Source organism: Ostrea edulis, chromosome 3 (assembly GCF_947568905.1).
Source record: "Ostrea edulis chromosome 3, xbOstEdul1.1, whole genome shotgun sequence".
Classification (NCBI taxonomy): domain Eukaryota; kingdom Metazoa; phylum Mollusca; class Bivalvia; order Ostreida; family Ostreidae; genus Ostrea; species Ostrea edulis.
Window position 1 is genome coordinate 63,229,183 of NC_079166.1, and position 22,045 is coordinate 63,251,227.

Consider the following 22,045-nt stretch of genomic DNA (forward strand, 5'->3'; position numbering starts at 1 on the left):
ACACGGACCCCTTCATGGGAAATACGAGAAGAGGGGTCAGGAGTCAAGGTGGAGAAAGCATCCCCTGTTGACCTTTCACACCTACCGTCAACCCTATATTAATATCTTAATTAAGTAAATGGAATCATCCGTAGTCAAAATCAATATGTAAAGAATGACTTAACAATTGGTAACATACATGTCTGACAGCATTCACCCCACTATAAAGTTGTAACATGTAAATTAGATCATAATGACCCGCGAATTTGCGAAATGCTGACATTAATCGTGATTCTTGAAAAGCCTGTATTCTGAATTTATCTGTGAGTAGCCTGGCTTGATTTTTGTAAATGATCATATGGAGAACATACTGCCACGCACCGAATCAATTTATATTGATACACATCATATGCAGATGATCAAGGAATATTATTTCATAGACATGGGGAATTGACGACCGAGGGGCCGAAGAAATCTCTATTCTCACAAAGTTCAGTTATCAGTCAGTAAGTTTTGACTAAATTATATTTGAGAAATCCACCTGATCACCAAACATTACTAATATATTGTCAATGAGGAACTCCGGGGTCTTTTTGATATTAACTGTAGAGTACTTATGCGTAGATGCAGAGTGGTATTTAGCAAAATAATATTTTGTATGATTGATCACAAGATATGAATGAAAGGTAAAGATAATGAGCAGTGATTACTCCTATAAGGAGTACAAAATCGAAAGTTGGACAAACTCGGATCCCAGGCTATACCAGAAGTAGGACGAGGTGTCTAGGAGGAGTAAGCATCCCCTGTCGACCGATCACACCACCGTGAGCCCTACATCTTGATGAGGAAAACGGAGTTACCCGTAGTCAAAATTAGTGTGTCAACATCGGCCTAACAATCGGTATGAAACACGCCAGACAGCCTTTGACTTAACGATAGGTTGTATTAGCAAACTAGATCGTTATAACAACCATAGAGTTGAAACCCCTGTAATATCAACTTGTTTGCATCATATTTCCTTTTACCATTTTTTCTAGAAACAAATCTCTGTGATGTCAAAGAGTTTAGTATTTAATTCATTGTGAGGAATTGACGTGCAAATTGTTGAAAAGTCATACTTTTTAAGATTTTCTAAAATCCATATTTATATCTGTACATGTAATATCAACCTCTTACACAAAGGTCTTCGTAGCTATATTATACTGTACAGTTAATGTTATCCCTTAAACTGGTTCCCATAGCTAGTTTATTATGCCCTCTTTATTTACATATTACATAAAGATTCGGTCTGTCCGTCTATTTGTCCACAAAAACTTTAACCTTGGAAATAACTACTGAACGGTTACTGCTATTGCTTTCATATTGCACATGTAAACCTGGTGAATAACAGTAACTAAGTACTTTGTTACTAGCTTGAAAATACGTATGTATATTTAATTGCTGTGATAAAACTTAGAAATTCATTTCAATATTAAGGATTATCTCTCTCATGTATAGCTTTGATCCTTAGACAAATTTGATTTCAGTCTTTTGGACTTTTTTATTTTAGTTCTTACAAGTTTATTGTTATTTCAGATTTCCAATATTTCGGCTTGAGCATCACTGAAGAAATATTATTTGTCGAAATGCGCATCTGGTACATCGAATTTGGTATCGTATAAGTTTTATATTTACAAGATTTTACAAACATGAATGTACTTTTTTCCCCATAAAAGTATAAATACTAAATACTGTGAAATCGTGGTGTAGCATTCAAGGCACGTGGGAATTTTACGGGGGTGGGGTTATTTTTTTTTATTTATACGAGGTATATGCTAATCATATTGTACCTTTACGGTTATTATCATGAAAGATGAAGATAACGAATAGTGATCAATCTTATAACTCCTCTAAGCAATACAAAATAAAGAGATGGACAATCTTGGACACCTGGATATACCAGAGGTGGGATCAGGTGTCTATGAGGAGTAAGCATCCCCTGTCGATCGGTCACATCCGCCGCGAGCCCTCTATCTTGATCAGTATATCTTATTATATAGTTCAGCACAGTAATCCAAATGAAAATGACAAGACTAGATATTGAGGAGGAGTTGCATTATATGCATTCAGCAAACTTTATATACACTTATAAACTATGTCCATATGCGTGAACAATTCTCAAGCGGGACGGTAAAGAATATAAATTAAAAAAAATTTGCCAATAAACTCCGAAGCACTTCCTCCAGAGTTACTGCTTGCACATTTAATAGGGTTTCATATGTGAGATGAAGTCCGTAAGCTATAATAGAATTTTACTTGGTTAGTAAATATCGTAATATCAAATAAAAAAACTACTTCCGTTTTCGATAAACTACTACCCGGGGATAGCACAATTGAGAGTAAAATGGCCGAAGTGCTTTGGCGGATCTAATCCAATTTTCTGGGTTTTTTAATGACAAGTTATGATAATACGATATGAAGTAAAGCTGTTCTTTATCGATGCTTGATTTTGATCTTACAGAAGAAATAAGTTTTGATGACTGACGTTGAATAAATGAATGTGCCTGTTCGTTTCTTCAGTCGACGATTTTAGTCTTGAGTCGGTCTTATGGAAATTTCCAGAATCATTTTATGAAGATTTATAATTATACTACTTATATAAATCTCATTCAACGAAGGACAACCCCTCCCGAGACCAACGATCTGATAGATCGATGCATTTTAGATACGATATTCATCTGATATTTTCGATGTTCTTAATTTTTCCGTGATCATAGAAGACCCTTTTACAACTTTTTGTAGTAATTTATTAAAATTACTGATATGTACAAACAACACGGATAAACATAAAAAAGTTTCTATTTTGGTTGAACATGCTTTGTGATGATACAGATCTTGAAAGTAAGTAATAAGTTGAAATGTGTCCAATATGTCATATACTGAATGGTCCAGGACTGTTCTTGGAAGTTGGCACCGTATAACATTTTAACGTTAAAACATTTTACCGAAATTTGGTTGTACTCTACCTGACGATGTCCAAGAAATAATACCACTGTTTAGAATATAGCAGTGTTTCTGTAAAGTGAAGATAACGAACAGTGATCAATCTCATAACTCCTACAAGCAATACAAAATAGATAGTTGGGCAAACACGGACCCCTGGACACACCGGAGGTGGGATCAGGTGCCTAGGAGTAAGCATCCCCTGTTGACCGGTCACACCCGCCGTGAGCCCCATATCCTGATCAGGTAAACGGAGTTATCCGCAGTTAAATCAGTGTGCCAAGAACGGCTTAACAATCGGTATGAAACACGTCAGACAGCATTTGACTCAATGCGAGGTTGTATTGACGAACTGGATCGTTATAACGACCATTGAATTTGCGAAATGCTGACTTCAGTCGAGAGTGTTGAAACCCCTGTACCATCAACTTGTTTGTCAGTAGCTTACCTCGATTTAAAAACTGACTATACCTAGAACAAACTCTTGCATATCGAATCAGTTGAGATATATAAACACCATATGCAGGTGATAATGGAATATTGCTACATAAATGTGAGAAGTTGACGATGGAGAAGCTGAAATCATCCTGTTTGTCATACAGTTGAGTTGTCAGTTTGCCGTTAATGTCTACTTTCAATAAAATATCTAAGTATGAAGCAGAAGTGGACGACTCTGTGGTGTCCTTTATTTCGAGCTCCCAGGGATATATCAAATCGACATATGAATGAAAGCTATCATTGTTAATAGACAAAACGTCATCGATATATCTAAAAGTCGAATTGAAAGTCACAGCGAGAGATTTTTTCTTCTCACGTAGAAGTTTTTGAATAAATTCTGCTTCATATGAATATAAAAACAGGTCAGCTAACAAAGGAGCACAATTCGTGCCCATGGGAATTCCAACAGACTGTTGGAAGACCTGATCACCAAAGACCACGAAGATATTGTCAATGAGGAACTCTAGCATATTTTTTATTTCAACTTCAGAGTACTTGTGCGTGGAATCAGAGTGGTGTTTAACAAAGTAAGTTTTTGAATGACTGATCACTAGATATGAATATTTCCGTTTTCAGTTTTTGTTGAAGAAGCAACTGTCTATGATGTCAAAAAGTCTAGTCTTTAATTTGTCGTGAGGAATGGTCGTGTGTAGTGTTGAAAAGTCATAGGTTTTAATGCTATTGATTTGGGAAAAATTCTGTGATTTTAAGTTTACTAAAAGTTCCTTAGAATTTTTTAGAATCCACATTTGATTAACACCACTTCTGTTTGTTTTTCATATAGTGTGTTATGTTTTAATTGATTCTTGTTCTTGACGAGAATAAACGACGTGTATTAATAAGTTTGCCTTTGGTCAACTATGCGGCATGACGGATTATTACATTGGTAAAATCATTAGGTAATTTTCAATACGGAGAGAGATCATATATGTTACATAATGAAAATTCAATTTGGAATTCCAAGTGACTTCCTAATAATCACGTTTCATTTACTGTATGAAAGGTGAAGATAACGAACAGTGATTAATCTCATAACTCCTACAAGCAATACAAAATAGATAGTGGAGCAAACACGGACCCCTGGATACACCAGAGGTGGGATCAGGTGCCTAGGAGTATTGTTTTTAAATTCATTTGAATTATAGATATCGTTCATTCAATTCATGTGCGCAACAATTCAAACACGCATTAAAAAGTCATTCCTCTATGCAATATCATTTAACTGATTTCATGCGCAAGGTTTTATCTAGTATCTAAGAAAGAATTTATATAGCTGACCTTGATATAGAGATTGTATGGGTAGAGATATGTAAAAGTCATATTTTTCTGGCTTTAAATTTTAGTGATTCAGTTCAATTCTGCAATAATGTTTCACTTGGAAATACATTGCTTTTGGTTCTGTTAATATATTTGTATTGCAGATCAATAAGGTATGGTTTACATTTTTGAAAATCGTGAAATTCAGCGTAAAACAATTTAGCAAGAAAAATGAAAAATCGGATTTCGATGTCTAAATATAGATTAAATTAAATACATCAAGGTTTTTAGCGAGATACCCTAAAGTGACCTTGCTATCATTTTATCCACGCATTCTTCTGTTTTTAACCCCCCGCCGAAGTGATGCATTGTAAACAGTAGACACGTTACATGAGTAATATGAATGGTTCCAGCTAACAAAATCTTCTAACAGCATTATTTTAGTAACACGCATTATTACAACTGCATTTCAAATGAACATTAGATAGCTACGTCTTAAACAAAAATCGGAACTCAGAAATATTAGTAAAATTAATTTGTTTAATACAACTCTGAAGTTGATAGTATGAACATGCTGGATTCTACTTAGTGTTTCACACTGTATGTTCCTATGGACACGAAATGTGCTTCGTTATTAGTTCACCTGCTTTTATATTCTAATGAGATAGAATTTATTCAAAACCTTTCACAATAGACAGATATCATGGTTTGGCCTTTAACTCGTCATGTATATACACCGACGACGTTTTTTCTATTAACAAATTTATATATCAAAGTGAAAGTAAGAGAAAGGAACCATAGTGTCTTCCGTATCAGCTTTATATTTGAATGTTTTATTGAACATATATTTGACGGCAGACTAACAACTAAACATAATAACAAAGGATGAATACACTTATCTACTGTCGAATTCTCATATTTTTGTAGCAATATTCCATTATGATCTACAAATGATAACTATGAATAACTCCGTTTAACTGATCAAGAGATAGGGTTCATGGTGGGTGTGACCTGTCGACAAGGGATGCTTGCTCCTCCTAAACACCTGATCCCACTTCTGGTATATCCAGGGGTCCGTGTTTGCCCAACTCTCTATTTTGTATTGGTGATAGGAGTTGTGAGATTGATCACTGTTCGTTATCTTCACCTTTCATGGTATCAACTGATTCGATACGTAAGAGTACCCAAGAGTACTATTGATATTTAAATTGAGACAGACTACTGAAAAATAAATTGATGTTATAAACAATTTCATTTAAAGTCATTTAATTTTCCAAAGTGTATAATCGTTATAATGATTGAGCTTACAAATACAACCTGTGATTAGGTCGAATAGTGTTTGAAGCCTTTCCTACCAAGTAACAGGAACTTCTTTACGTAGTAATTTTAACTACCGATTACTCTGTTTATCTTAGGAAAAGTTAGCGCTCATGACGGGTTGACAGGCCAACAGGGAATCCTTACTCCTCCAAGGCACCTTATCTCACTTCTGGAATGTCCAAGGATCAGGTTTTACTTAGCTCTCGATTGTGTTCTTTTTATAGGATTTGTGAGAATTGACCAATTCATAACTATTTTAACGTACATTATATCACATGTCATTACAAACATCTTAAGATATGATACAAAATCATGAAACAGGGATTTCGTTTATGAAAATGCAAATATATTCAAATGACTTCATCAGCAAAGCGATATTGATCCCTGTACGAGTACCGTTAGTTTTATTCTGGCTACAAGTTTACATGAAACATAATTCTGCTTGTTGTTGTCGTAGTACAGTCCAGTGGTGATATCAATACCAGCTGGTTATGTCGATTTTCTGGAATCTTTCTCACTATTCAGTGTTGTTAGACTTTGGATATGTAATAGTCGTGATCAAGGTCAATGCATTAGTCTGTCCCTTAAACACATGGTTGGACCATGATTCATCTTCGTCATCCAGTTCAACACTTGCCATCAACGGAATGTTTGGAAATTGTCCATTATTTGGAACATTTCGACATTGGAGAAAATTTTGCGATTTTCAATTTTACAAAAAGAAGACTATTCTCGCAAAATGGTTTGTAAAGAATTGTTTTCAATGATTACTTGGAGAACAAATGTTATGGTTTGGAACATGTTTAAACCGTTCGTAGGAATTTCTTAGGAAATGGTAAAATTGTAATATATGTCAATGACAAACCTATTTAGTCCTTGCACAATTTGCAATTCCAAACAAAAAATGCTATCAGCATGAGCAACATTCGTGGTCCTACAAGTTCTGCCTTGCATTCCATCATAATTGAAGATGAAGTCTACTTCCTCTATTTCCTCTAAATAGAATTCTACTATTGCAGCAAAAGTTTAAATTATAAAACTATACATTGTCTCGTTACAGACCATCTTCTACATGTTATTGTTCTTATTTCAGCTGGATATGTAAGTATTGGTGATGTAAATATATTTCATAATGACGACCTGAAGTCACTCATTTAAACGGAATTCAACTCAAAGAATCACGATCTTTCAAATGGCTTCATGTCTATCTTAAGTTTTGTTAAAGATCACGCCAGATAATGGGCTAATATAAAGTGGGAGAACGTGATACCTGTTTTTATCAAAAATAGGTAAAGAGGAGAAGGGACGTTATTGGCCAAAATTGGCCGCGCTTCAAAAACCGATCATATTTTGCAGGTAGAGAGGTGATAATTTTCTCGTTTCATTCATATATAACATGTACCATTTACTTGTTGCTGATATTGAGAAAATGACGTTACAATATTGCATTGTTAACTCTGACGCTATCTTCCGACGGTCGCTTTTTCGGAACGACGTCATCGACCTTATAGGATTTACAGTCCCCTGATTCTTCTAGAATATTTTTCTTATAGTTACAATTTTAACTTTTTATATAAAAATACTCATTGAGATCAAAGACAATTGAAAATTGGCATGCTATGGAAAATACATAATTCATTTACATGTAACTTCATCGTGGTCATAGGCATTTTGCGGAAGAATCTTGTGTTAATTAGAGGAGGAAAATAATGCGTGTATTTGTCAAAAATTGTTCAGTAGAACGCAATCATATTTTCGAAGGTGCTGTTCGATGTCCTCCTATTCAAATGAAATATGAAAAATAAAATGGTTTTTGAATTTTCTTTTTCCTGGTTTTGTTTTTTGGTCATAAATATTAACACTTTGATTAAAAACGTCGATTGAGTCGGATAAAATTACTTGTTATGCCATGTACGCTAAGGAATATATAACAGGTCTGCTTACATGTGTATGCAATATACATGTTACAGTACATACGAATAAAATATGCTCTGGGTATTTACAAAATATATTGAATAAAGTGTGGTAAATGTACATATACTAAACGATACAAATTTATGTTGCATGGATGGGATATCATTTTCTTGGGTACAGTAAAATATGCATGTAACTTCAGATGGTATATTTCATATAGCAAATGCATTTAAAAACCTCACAAAAATGCGTCCAATGTATTTAAAAGCCTCACAAAAATGTGTCCGTGTTTATATCTTTATATTCCCCTAAATGGTCTACAAAGTAGTTCCAACTCTCTCTCTCTCCATATAGTGTTCATCTTTGATAAATGAAAATACACCAGTCAGTGGGCATGTCATTGCACGCACCGACATTCAGTCCAAATCTAGAACGGACTCTGGGAAGTTGTTTGAGTACATGTATAGACAATGTGGTATATGTAACTGCTTTTCCCAGGCACTTATTTTCATATGCGAATAAGGATATATTGAGTGAACCCACCCCCCCCCCCCCCCCCCCACCCCCATATTCTTGATAGTAGTATTGAATGAGAAAAAATAGGCTTAAAATTATTAATTGAACCCATGTAGCGAAGGATAACCCTCCACCCCCCGACGATTTAAGAATTCGAAGATCAGGCAGAAAGGTTTTTTTCATTTGATAATTAACTACCAACTTATCCTTCGAACCCCCCCCCCCCCCCCCCCGATAAATGATGCTACTTGTCTGTTTCCAAGAGACAGTATATATAACTACAACAGACCTTTTATAAAAATGAATTTAATAAATATCATGCATGTATTTTCGTTTTTCAATGTGCGGGCCAGGCCTATCCAGAACACTTTGATATGAGAGAGAGAGAGAGAGAGAGAGAGAGAGAGAGAGAGAGAGGTGTCTACATCACCTTACGGTTATACTCCAGTATTCCTAATCATGGAGGGGGCGTACGTCAATACTAATATAAACTTTTAGTAACAATCATCACAACACATATATTATATATTTTATAAGATTGATAAAAGTTGAAGTGTCATTAGGCTGGTCAAGTTGTTCCCATAGCAAGGGAATGGTCAACATCATCCCCCCCCCTCAAAGTGGAGGGGCAACCCCTCCTCGATACTACGGTGTCTGAATATTTATATCTATACATGTATATATACACATGTTCATCCTGCCCAATTACCTTTGTTATATATGTGTACCTGTAAATGTGCATCTATTACATATACATGTATATATGAACCCGTGGGGATCCGGGTTTGAGTAAGTCCTCAGTACTCCTTGATTGTCGTAAGACGCGACTAAATGGGGCGGTCTTCGGATGAGACCGCAAAAACTGAGGTCCCGTGTCACAGCAGGTGTGGCACGATAAAGATCCCTCCCTGCTCAATGGTCATAAGCGCCGAGCATAGGCCTAAATTGTGCAGCCCTTCACCGGCAGTGGTGAGGTCTCCATGAGTGAAATATTCTCAAGAGGGGAGTTAAACAATATTCAATCAATCAATCATATGCGATATAGAAAAAAAATCTGCCACCACAATGGTCGAAGTTTCAAATCGATCACAGGTTTTCGACGTTTTAAAGAAACCACATCTCGCTGGAAGATATAAATAATGATTTGCTGTTATTTTATTTTTAATTTAAACCGTTTTAAGAACCTTTGGAATCAATATCTAATTACTAATGTAGTAATATTTAATTTCAACATGCATCATATATACATATATGCATGTACGTAAAAATGATGCAAGAAAACTGCTTTAAAAAAAACCGCATTATATTTGATATATTTGTATAAAAGATAGTTTAAAATTTAGCGAAAAAAGTAACAGACATTCCAACTATCTAGCCCTTGAGATATAACGTATCAGTACCCATTTTTGCCGAAAATGAACGAATTTTGGTCCGATTTTTGTAAAAAGAAAATAAATTCGAGTTATTGTCTATGTGTGTCTTTGATTTTATTATTTTTTTAATGCAATTTATTCTTAAATAATCTTATTTTGAAAAGACAGGACGTCCAAAAATATTCCCGTGACCTTTAAAAACGAAAGTAGAATAATTTCCATTCATCATGCGGTGAATTTTTGATCCGCCTCCGTGACTCGAAAGGCAGACATCATCTGCATTTATTGGGTGCAGATTTTTATGGCAAACTAGGTAACGCATTAATTGTTTGACTGGACATACATGTTTTTATTAAATCGCAAAGAAAGTAAAAGTTTATGAGGTTAAATGATGGAAGTTTGCTTCAGTTCTATAACATGCAAAATATTGACTTTGTGTATCGAAAACAGCCGATTTCGCATTCATTCGTTTTTAAAATTCATATTGTTTGCAGCCAACAACCGACACCATATTGATAATGAAAGAAGAATATTAATGGATAATTAAACATGCAAAATATAAATCTGGTTGTTGCATGCAAAAGTTTTTTTTTCAGTTCTATAACATGCAAAATATTGACTTTGTGTATCGAAAACAGCCGATTTCGCATTCATTCTTTTTTAAAATTCATATTGTTTGCAGCCAACAACCGACACCATATTGATAATGAAAGAAGAATATTAATGGATAATTAAACATGCAAAATATTAATCTGGTTGTTGCATGCAACAGTATTAGTTTTTGCTAAAGTTTATTCATAATTTATTTCAAATCAACAGATTCCGCTAAACAGCTCATCTTTAGCGTATATTCATGACGTCATAATAAAATATTACGTCATTTTCATGTAAGTGGGATTAGAAGAACATCCTAGTTGTGTAAATAAAAAGAATAATTAAGCATAGTATGAAAGTTGAAAAAAATCTCGGCGGTATATAGCCAATAACGTCCCTTGTCCTTTTCAAATTAGACACATTTGAACCAAATTGTTTACCATTTTTCCTTCTGTGGTTTTAAAACAAAAAATGCTGATGTTATTAGATAGGTTACATGAGGAATATACACTGGTTTCAACCTGACAAAGTTGGTAAAATATTGTATTACTTTTTTTTAAAAAGGCTTATTATCATAACTCCATTTTAAAAGGACTTTCGATAATCCACAGGATGCCTAAAAGTTTCCTTTCAAAAGACGTAAGTTTGAAACATATTAATATAACAGAGAATGGGATAAAAAAAAATTGAGTTACTATACCAATACAGCATTCTAAAACTTTCAAAATCCCTATCGCGATACATTGCAGTATCTAGGAAATGTTTTGACAAGCCTCTCGCAAACTTCCAACTGCGAAGTTATCACGTGAAAAAGGTCAACAAATTGTTTTTACCGATTGCCGTCTAGTCAGAAAGTAATAGGCGAAGCAACGGTATCACTGTTGCGGTTTGAAAATATTTCGATTACATTCTAATTTTGACTACGGATTGCTCCGTTTACCTGATCAATTTATCTGTTATGAAACTAAACATAGAATTTGACTGCACATTAGAAATCTTATAAAAGTGAATAAAATAGTAGTATAGTACAATAGGCGAATTTTAAAAAAGTAGAATTAACACTTACTTTACTAAAAATACTGCTAGTTTTATGTCAGGTTTCGTTATCAAAATATGGTAAAACTTCGGAGCTTCCGGGGGGCTTCACCTAATGGCGGTCCCCAGACCTCAAGCCTATCAGATTTTTCATGTTTCTCTTTAAACTGAAACCCTGGATCCTCTTCTCTAATTTGTCTTTGACCTAGAAAAATGAAAATGTCGAAGTCCCGTGGGGATCCGGGTTAGAATAGGTCCTCAGTACCCCTTGCTTGTCTTAAGAGGCGACCTGATAGGGCGGTCCTTCAGATGAGACCGCAAAAACCGAGACCCGGTGTCACAGCAGGTGTGGCACGATAAAGATCCCTTCCTGCTCAAAGGCCGTAAGCGCCGATCATAGACCTAAACTTTACAGCCCTTCACTGGCAATGGTGACGTCTCCACATGAATGAGATAATCTCGAGAGGGAAGTTAAACAATATACAATCAAGCAGTCAATAATTTTGTTTTACCTGTGTATTTCACTGTTATACTGTCTGACACACCACAACAAATCGTGCCCAAATACAAATGTTATCATACAATATGCAGTGGACTGAGATAAATAGAAAAAAGCTTGTGTGAGCAAGGGTGAGTGAATTTGAATAAGTCTCGTTTGACCTTAAGAGACGTGAAATATAAATTTTACTGATAATGATAATTATAGCATTTATAATTGTCGTTGATGTTCTATGTGTCTGTTGCAGGAAAAAATAAACTCGTTGAATTTGAAATAGTAACACCAAATGAAGGATAACTGATTACTTCAGTGTACTTGATCAAGATATAGGGCTCATGGCGGGTGTGACCGGTCGACAGGGGATGCGTACTCCTCCTAAGCACCTGATCTCACCTCTGGTGTGTCTAGGGGTCCGTGTTTGCCCAACTCTCTATTTTGTATTGCTTATATGGAGTCATGAGATTGATCACTGTTCCATATTTTCACTTTTTATATGAAATATAATATGAAATATTGCTGTCAACCATATGTATCAATGGATTAACCCTAACGCTGTTTTACTCTTTTCAGTATTCATTAGTCACTTTCCTTGTCTATCGGCGTTGGATTCGACACTACTGCTCTGATTATTGGAAAGGAACACAACCTTGCAACTCAGATTCGGCATCACCACCCTGATCATGTTAAAGGAACACAACATCTTTGCTTGGCTATCGACGCCAGAATGAACATTACTGCCCTAGTCATTCGAATTGAAGGCAACCTTGCAAATATATAGGGTCAAATGAACATCACTTCTCTGATCAGTTGACCAATGCCTCCTGCAGTAGCGACTAGGAAGAATCAGGATTCAATCATCTGTAGCACGAATCTAAACCGAAGAATGTAAACGGTATTAACTATACTACATTTTTTAAACACCAAAAACATAACACTAACATACATACATTGCCTGACAGCCAGCCGTGATTGCTGGACGCCCGTAATTTATTGTATTCTAAGTACACAATTCGCGGAAAAGCAAGTCGTTTTCCCATATACAAAAATTAAGATAACCTTCCAACTCCATATACAGAATATGAGCAATACATAAATAACAATACTTTTAAATATACCTCCAATCCCCTCTATATAGCATCAGGGCCGGCCAGGAAAAAACTAGAAATAAAACGATGAAAATCACAAAAAACTCTAGAAAACCTGTGTCCGTTGCCAAGTGCCGCTGGATGCAGGGGGTTGTGAACGGACCTCACAACTTATTTGTAAATGTTTAACCTTTGCATGGCATGTACGAAAACATAAGATTTAATTATCCATTAAGTTTCGTCTATCTCGTGACGAACGGCGGCTAGAAGTGAATACCTGAATTGCAGCTCGAAAACCTGTTTTTCTAACTCACATTCTATTGGTTAATAATGGATCATTCCATTCTACCTGTACAATATACTGTACCGTCAATACAACATTTTCCCGCTATTACTAACGAAACGCGGGAAAATATAAGTATTAACTATACTACATTTTAACACCAAAAACATAACACTAACATACATACATTGCCTGACAGCCAGCCGTGATTGCTCTAGAAAATACAAAGAAGGGGTTGAAAAAACAACCGACTGTGAAAGAAAAAACTCCTATAACTCCAGTGAGTTTGACACCAAGAGGCGTTTCCCCAAAGAATCCACTATATATCCATCTTTGGCAGTGGCACTTTTCCATCTACCGTGCCTTTTCAAACATCTTTCATCAACGTTCGAGTTCGCTGCCACAGTCGCCCCACCTGCCCTTAAAGAATGAATACCTATATTAACGTGTTCACCAACGACATTCTTTAACAAAGACAAAATATTGCTTCTAACCGCAGGATAACTAAGCTTTTTGTTCTTATAAATTAATTTACAAACATCTTTAGACCTAAAAATTGGTCTAAATAAGAAACATTGCTGGTCATCAATTGAACCCAGAAGATCTAAATATCTCAAATACATATTGACTGGACATGCAGACGTTGAACCTTTAGCGATAAGAACTTCTCTCCCTTGTCTGTACTGATCTGTTTTGGATTTCTTAATAAACAACACTAAGTAATCATCACGTACAATCACATCATTAAATGTTAATGAGCTAACCTCATCGAACCTAAGGAAACCGGCAAAACAAAACAAAATATTTGTAATATTTCTTACAATTAACAAATCACTTTCATCAATAAATGTATCACAAAGTGCAATTAACACATCCTTGGTGATAGGTTCTTTTTTCTGGATACTATGACTGGCTTTTCTTCTTGCAGCTTCTTGTACAGACTTAACAAATGAATTTTTCGTTGGATCAGTTAAACCTGCACAATCATGAGCCCACTTAATAGCGTATACCGCATTGTTTACGGGATGTTGAGATGCCCCCGACTGTAATAAATGCGTCAAATATAATGCTACGTGGATCGGACTTGCCGGTAACGCACTGTGTCCTTGTGTTGTGATGAAAACCTCCCATCTTTTAAAAGCATTGAAGTAAGATGTGATAGTGTTTTCACTTTTGCTGCACAAAATCCATTTGCTCAAGAATGGACACATCTCTGCCAAATAACTTCCAGGTTCAATGCCATGCTTTTCTGCAGTCTTTTTAATGCTGTTCTGCAGACCTATTCCTCTGCAGAGAGCATGCACATTTTGTATTCCCGAAAAATTCTTAATGTAAAATTTGAAATTTCCCTCCATATCGACCAACATTGGCCAATAGGGAGCGGACTTCCATTCCGGTATAACCAAAGTGCAACTGTATTTATCATTCTCAATTTTCCTTACTACCTCCGGAATTAACTTTGGCGGTGGTACAATCCAGTTGACATCATATGTCCACACTTGAGAAAACGCATCTACAGCGCCTGACCCCTCACACCAATATTTGGAATTAAAATTCTTGCACTTACTGTTATAAAAGTTGGCGAATCTATCGCACGTGTGTGATCCCCATATAATATCAAAATAATCAAATACACATTGTTTAACTGACCAGTCATCACAATCTGTAATTCTACTTAAAGAATCTGCCTTACAATTTTCTTCTCTGGGTATCCATTTACCTTCTATTTGAATGGCCTTGTCTTTGCACATACTATGCACCGACATTGCAATATCTTGTAACTTTTTCTTTTTACTTCCTACTCTCAATATATGCGCCACATTTTGATTATCAGAATTGATCTCAACTGACATGCCTTCAACTTTGTCAACTGACTTTGATAATATTCTATTAACTGTCTCAAGCTCTCTCCAAGTAGAGCTTTGCTTACTTTCCCATTCATTCCACACTCCATACCATTCTAAATCAGTATGCCCACCCTCTGAGCATAATGTTAAATGACCGCCAAACCCCGTGTCTGAGGCATCACAATAGACTACCACTTTGTTTACATCAGACTCTGTCAACTGACTTAATGGGGTACCATTGTTATTCATTTCTTCCACTGATGTCTCCCAGAATCTAAGTTCACTTACTGCCTCTGTCGACAACATTATTTTTGAATTCCAACTGGAACGATTCAAAATACATGCATATAAATACCTTGTCCTAAGTCTGACCTCATCACCCAGTACTATCTGCATTGAGATTATTTGTCCAACCACTGCTGCGATATTTCTTACCTCAAACCAAACAAATCCAGAATTGTAGCCTTCCAGAACATTTTCTATAGAAACTTTAAGCTTTTTCGCCCTAGGCATAGCAACCGATATTTTGTTGTTTACTGTACTCCAAACATACCCTAACCATATCAGTTCCTGCACTGTCTCCCAATGACTTTTATCTACTGCAATTAGAAACCCGAGGTTCTCCAAATCTTTCTGAATTTCTAAACTCATCAACTCTGCTTTATGCAAAGTTGAAGCTCCACCCATTCCATCATCTAAATAGATGACAATTTTATAACCTTTGGATCTCCAAAATTTCAACACTTCTCTGATAACCTTAGAAAATATGTAACCTGCTGTACTGAGCCCAAACGGCAACACTTTAAACACATAATACTTACTTCTCCATTTAAAGCCCAGATATTCCTTGTCTAGTTCATGCATCATAATGTGATGATATGCACTCTTTAAATCAAATGAAAAAATATGATCACCTGCTTTAAATAAGCTTTTTGAAACATAGACATTTTCATACTTGTGCTTATATTTAAACAAATGAGGATTCACGTGCCTAGCGTCCAATACTAACCTTTCTTTTATTTTGTTTCCCGCTACCGTCAATGGATTTACAACCCTCGGTTTACTTGAACACACCTCAATACAATTCTTTCTGAGCAGTTTTTTAATCTCTTGATCTACAAACTCAGCGTTCTCTAACGCAGATCTATTGTTACATAGTTCAACCGGTTTTGGTGTGGTAAACAAAGGCATTTTGTAACCATATTCAATAGTGTCTAAAATATACCTGTTTGCACCAATCGAACGCCATTGACCTATATTTTCCTTTAAACGACCAACAGGTGAAATACATATATTACTGGACTGATTTTTCATTGCATTATCATAATTCTCACTATTATTTGCGAGTGTATTCAAATGATTTTCTTGATGAACAAATGCACTTATTTTATCATCTAATTTCTCTGTACAATCCTTTCTCCAATGACCCCTTTTGTTACATCGATAACAGTGGCCGGGCTTCCAGGTAGATTCATTGGGCGTTGTCTGAGACGACAACAATGGCTTCTTGTAGGGACTCTTGGCTTCCCTCAGTTCCCTGCGTCGCTTTTTTACGTCTTTTATTTTTCTGTCAGCCCTAAACTGCGCCTTGATGATTTTCTTCTCGTCGTCGGAATCTGATGCGATGGGGTTCTTAACATACTCGTCAACAGCCCTCCACCCCGTTTCTGAAGAATCTGCAAGTTTTATCAGTTTTTATCTGTGTCTTATGATATCAACACCTTCTGCAATTCTAAGCTGAGCCTCTTCTGTTCTGTGTTCCTTGATGTTTTCACTGGCCTCCTGTATTTTAGATAGGACTTTGGTATTATGCTTGTGCTGCTCCTCGTTGCCGCGTTTTTTGAATTTGTACCCGTCGCAAATTGCTTGTTCGATTCTAGCCTCTTGTCTAACTGCAATTGCTTTTTGGTTCTCGGTAATGGAATTCTGCATCTCTGAAAGTTTGCTATCTATAAGGTCCGAAAAACTGCTAAGCATTTCGTTATTGGCAATCCGAACAGTTTCATTAATCTGCCGTTAAACTGCTTGGGCGTCCATTTCGTCTATCTCGTGACGAGCGGCGGCTAGAAGTGAATACCTGAATTGCAGCTCGAAAACCTGTTTTTCTAACTCACATTCTATTGGCTAATAATGGATCATTCCATTCTACCTGTACAATATACTGTACCGTCAATACAACATTTTCCCGCTATTACTAACGAAACGCGGGAAAATATAATTCCATACCAATTGTAAAATGAATGATAACTATTTTACCATAGATTACTATAGCCTTCATGTTTGTATTGATAGTAATTCATTAAATTAAACTATCAAAGATCACGTAACTATTAAAGATTTTCTATAGTTTTTGATAAAGTAGATTTGTACTGCTTATTCTGTTGAAGTGTGTGGGTCTATTTTTATTTCGCATGGGTGTGATTATTGACACACATGGGTGCATGAGATCGATATCTGCGATTCATACTATATTTTTACGGTAATTCGCATTCTTGTCAGTGTTCACATACTAATCAAAATCAAAATGATATGGATATATATGGGAAAGGGGTACCTTTGTCTGCATACAACAAACTTCATGTTAAAATAAATGATATAAATTGCCTTAGTATTGGGATTTTATAAGCAGATATGAGTCTGCGTATCAAAAGTATCTTGGTGTCATCTATAGACCAAGAAACTCGAGACTTAATTGAATGTACTTTCTTTTCGCTAAATTAGAAAAAGTTATCTATACAAAAAAAAAACCCCAATGTCACATGTATTGGCAGGTGATTTTAACATCAATATATGGAATAGAGAAACTCTGTTTTTCTATTTTAGAAGGATAATGAAATGATAAGAAAAAAAAATCATCAATGCACTACGCTCTTTGATAAAGTTTTGCGTCGAATGTTTCGTTTGATGCATGTATAAGAAAAGAATTCTAAGTGTCATTTCTTAAATATAGTAGTAAATGTAAACTATCGTATATACATTTGTTTTATTCTTATCAAACTCGACATCCAATTGTACCCTCCCTTTATTTATAACTATGTAATTCCTTTCTCTTACTTTTTTTATGCATTTCTTTTTAACAAATCGTTTTGCTGCTTGTTGATATTTCCATGTACTATAGTTATTATGAATATATCATCTATAATACTTATATCTATTATACATATATTATATATATGTATTGTGGCTAAAAGGAGAAGGCTTATATAGGCGCTGCCTGCTCATTATGTTATTCATAATAAAGTACTGGTTAAATTAAATACTTTATTATACCTTGTTACAACTGACCCGTGACGAATGGAGAGGGCGTATATAGGCAGAGCACCTGCTGTCCAATCTTATTGCTGTATTATTTACTATATATATGAATGAAATGCTGTTTAAATCAATAAACAAAATGCACATGTCAGACTCTTCTGAAGATCGAGAAGCATATATCAATATCAAAGAATAGCTTTATCTGGTGCATCAAAATTGGTACCGTATAAGTTTTACATTATGCCCTGGGTCGAGGCCTCTGCTGGTGGATTGTTAGTCCCCGAGGGTCTCTACAGCCCAGTAGCCAAGTACTTCGTTACTAGCTTGAAAATACGGATGTATATTTAATTGCTGTTATAAAATTTAGAAATTCATTTCAAAATTAAGGATTATTTCCCTCATGCATAGCTCTTACCCTTGGACGAATTTGGTTCACTTTTTTGGCACGCTGTTTTTGGCTATATTTAGCTCTAAAACTTCATAGTTATTTCGGATTTCAAACATTGCGGTTGAGCATCACTGAAGAGACATTATTTGTCGAAATACGCATCTGGTGCATCAAAATTGGTACCGTATAAGTTTTACATTAATAGGATTTCAAAACTTTCATTTATATGTAGACATTACATTTAGGCATGATTTAGTATACAACTTCCACTATTGTACAACAGAACAAAACTCCATGTAATTTATGACAATACATGTACTTTTTACCTTTATTTTATTAAGGCTTCAAAATTCCATTGTCTGAATGTTGCTAGTTATCGTTTATCCACCCGTGCATGCATGAGTTAATGTCTAGAATCATTAACCGATCACGTATCACAACATCCGTGTTTTAAATAAGTATGTGCTTATATCGATTATCTTTACGTTTAGGTGTTTATCACGAAAACCACGTATCATATGTCTTTTTAATGCAGTACACAATGTATATATAAGTGCTAGCTTTTTTGTCATTCAGGTAGGAAATCTTAACCATTTCTATTCCTGGCTATTTGTTGAGATCATTTCAGTACGATCGAATATGTACAGGTATGTTGTAATAGCGTTACATTCAATCAAATGTTTACACAACTTTCGATTTTCAAACTTTTCAAAATAATCGTATATAATCAATTCATTCGATCTTACCCATTTGTTGAAAACCTTCAACTAAAAAGCATGTGTCTGATGAAAAAATGTCGCCCTTGTTGATAAAAAATACCCAGTTCAATACAATATTCGAACTTCTGTCCTGTCTCATTATTTTCACCATGATCAAATGAATTAGGAAATCACATTTTTGGAAAATGAAATTTACGTGACGGTCAGATGATAAGTTCACGTTACAATCTCGCTGTTTTAGTTATTGAATATCATAAACGGAAGTGATTACCATATTGTCTGACCACCCTGTTTTTATTGCAGGTTTGTTCTATTATCACTATTTGGCCACCCTGTCTCACCATCTATCTGACTACGCTATTCATTTGTTGCAGGTTTTTGTCTGACCACTGTATTCATTTATTACAGGTTTTTTTTGTTATCCCTGTTTGTCGCCGTGCAGTTCACTGCTGCACTATCCGACACACCACATCAGATCGTGACCAAATACAAAAATTATCACACAATATGCAATGGACTGGGATACAAAGAAAAATCTTGTGCAAACAATGGTTGGTGAATTTGAATAGGTTTATTAATTCCTTTATTTTGATACCTGTATATTTAATCATTAAGGAACCTGATTTATGAAAGTTTAGTGTTACTTATAGTGGAGTATTCTGTCTTTGATGTATTATGTACTCTGTTGTAGGTGTTGTTGCATTCCAAGCCCTGCTTCAGAATCACATATCGGACCTTGGAACTTATCAGACGGTTAAATTTGACACAGTGAAGCTAAATGAAGGATCAGGATATGACGTCAAAACAGGAAAATTTACTGCCCCGGAAGATGGAGTGTACTCCTTTAGCTGGAATGTTCTGGTTTACTCGGGAAAAGAGTTTCATACGGAGATTGTAAAGAATGGTAATGTCGTTGCAAAGAATTACGCTGATGGTAGAATAGTGAAGAGTGGCTATCACCTGACGAGCTCGTCCACGGTCAACATCAAAATGAAGAAAAGAGAACAGGTGTGGATCAGATCACACAACAAGCACGGACGATACATATATGGCAATTCGTGGTCATATTTTTCTGGCTTTAAACTATAGTCATTAAGTTTAATTTGACAATAAAGATATGCTCAACTATCTATTTTGTATTGCTTATAGGAGTTATGAGATTGAGCACTGTTCGTGATCTTCACCTTGCATATGCGACTCACTTGGAAATACAATGAATTTTGTTCGTTTGATTAATTTGTGTTGCAGCTAAAATGGCATGCTTTGCATTTTTTAAGCAGATAGTTATGCTTTAAAAATGTCACACAGAGAAATTCCAATTTCTGAACATACATTAAATGTGAAATACCGTATAAGTAGTAATTTTAGTGAGACACAAATTTAGCGATATTTCCATACAATATATATGAGTGTATATATTTAGCGAAAACTAATTTTAGGGAGTTTGTAATTCGAAGAAAGAAAATACCGAGCGAAGCTCGGACGGCCGAATGCCCGTCCGCGAAGCAAGGCTCTAAAGGTAACACGTATGTAAAATAAAAAATGAGAAAATCAGCAAATGAATAGAGATAATCTCTAAATACGTTCACTGAAAATTTTGTGATCCATATGGGCGCCGCCATATTGCTTTGTCCATTAGTTGCTTCTAGAGTTATTCGTGTTTTGATTCTGAATGCCAAAAATACAAGACTGACGTGTAATTTGTAATTCAAACACCCAGTTTGTTTAAAATGAATGTTGTGATTATTATTGTACAGTTTTTAGCCAATCATCAAGTAGAAAAACAGTAATACGACTAAATAGATGAACGAGTTCATGAGTTTCTTTAAATAAGAATATACGATATACTTACGGTTACTTTTTTACCATTTTGATTTTATTGGTTAATTTTGTTTAGTTTTAACGGGTTTTTAATTTATACGGGATGTATTGTTGTTGTTTACAATTGTTTGCTTTGAAAAAGAGAAAAAATTCGAGGCTAAATGTGACGTCACAATGCACAGTTTACTTCGCCTTGCGTTTTATTTCCCGTGTTCAATGAATAGGCGGATCATGTAGAAATGTTGTCCCCATATAAACCCCTTTAATATTGATATGTTACTGGGTGTTTAGCGCAAGGAAAATTTCATGAAAAAAAATATATATTAAATAAATCACAATCTACCGTACTTAACGGATTTATGATTACCACTTGGGAAACGCCAATGACCATTTCATCCGTCGCTCGGTCCAACGGTCACACCGTATACATATTAGTCCCCTATGGTTTGTAAAATCTTGACGACAATAGAATGCAAACATGGTTACTTTGTTTAGAATTCAATCTGAAAATATAAGTCAAAACTAAGTCCAAAGGTCATAACTCAGCAAACAATCAATGTACCAGGACAAAATTGGAACTTGATCTGTAACTTGTCAATGTGAAACAATATAACAAATATAAAATTAATGCATGTCGAAAAAAGTGCGGAAAACTGATTTGCCGGACTGACAGACAGACG

At 35.3% G+C, this 22,045-nt stretch overlaps 1 protein-coding gene and 1 pseudogene across 2 annotated transcripts; one reads left to right on the forward strand and one right to left on the reverse strand.

Moving 5' to 3' along the window:
- Positions 1 to 1,519: 1,519 nt before the first annotated feature.
- LOC125675397 (complement C1q tumor necrosis factor-related protein 3-like) lies at positions 1,520 to 20,674 on the forward strand. Of its 2 annotated transcripts, none has more exons than XM_056158473.1 (5): positions 1,520 to 1,629; positions 12,538 to 12,859; positions 19,402 to 19,472; positions 19,953 to 20,095; positions 20,236 to 20,674. In XM_056158473.1, exons 3-5 carry the CDS (start codon positions 19,465 to 19,467, stop codon positions 20,631 to 20,633), a joined length of 549 nt encoding a protein of 182 aa, XP_056014448.1. In that variant the 5' UTR covers positions 1,520 to 1,629; positions 12,538 to 12,859; positions 19,402 to 19,464; the 3' UTR covers positions 20,634 to 20,674. The 2 variants fall into 2 exon arrangements, with proteins under 2 accessions (XP_056014448.1, XP_048768988.1); XM_048913031.2 differs by lacking the exon at positions 1,520 to 1,629 and adding an exon at positions 6,157 to 6,225.
- LOC125675391 (uncharacterized) lies at positions 13,095 to 17,219 on the reverse strand (annotated as a pseudogene).
- Positions 20,675 to 22,045: the final 1,371 nt, after the last annotated feature.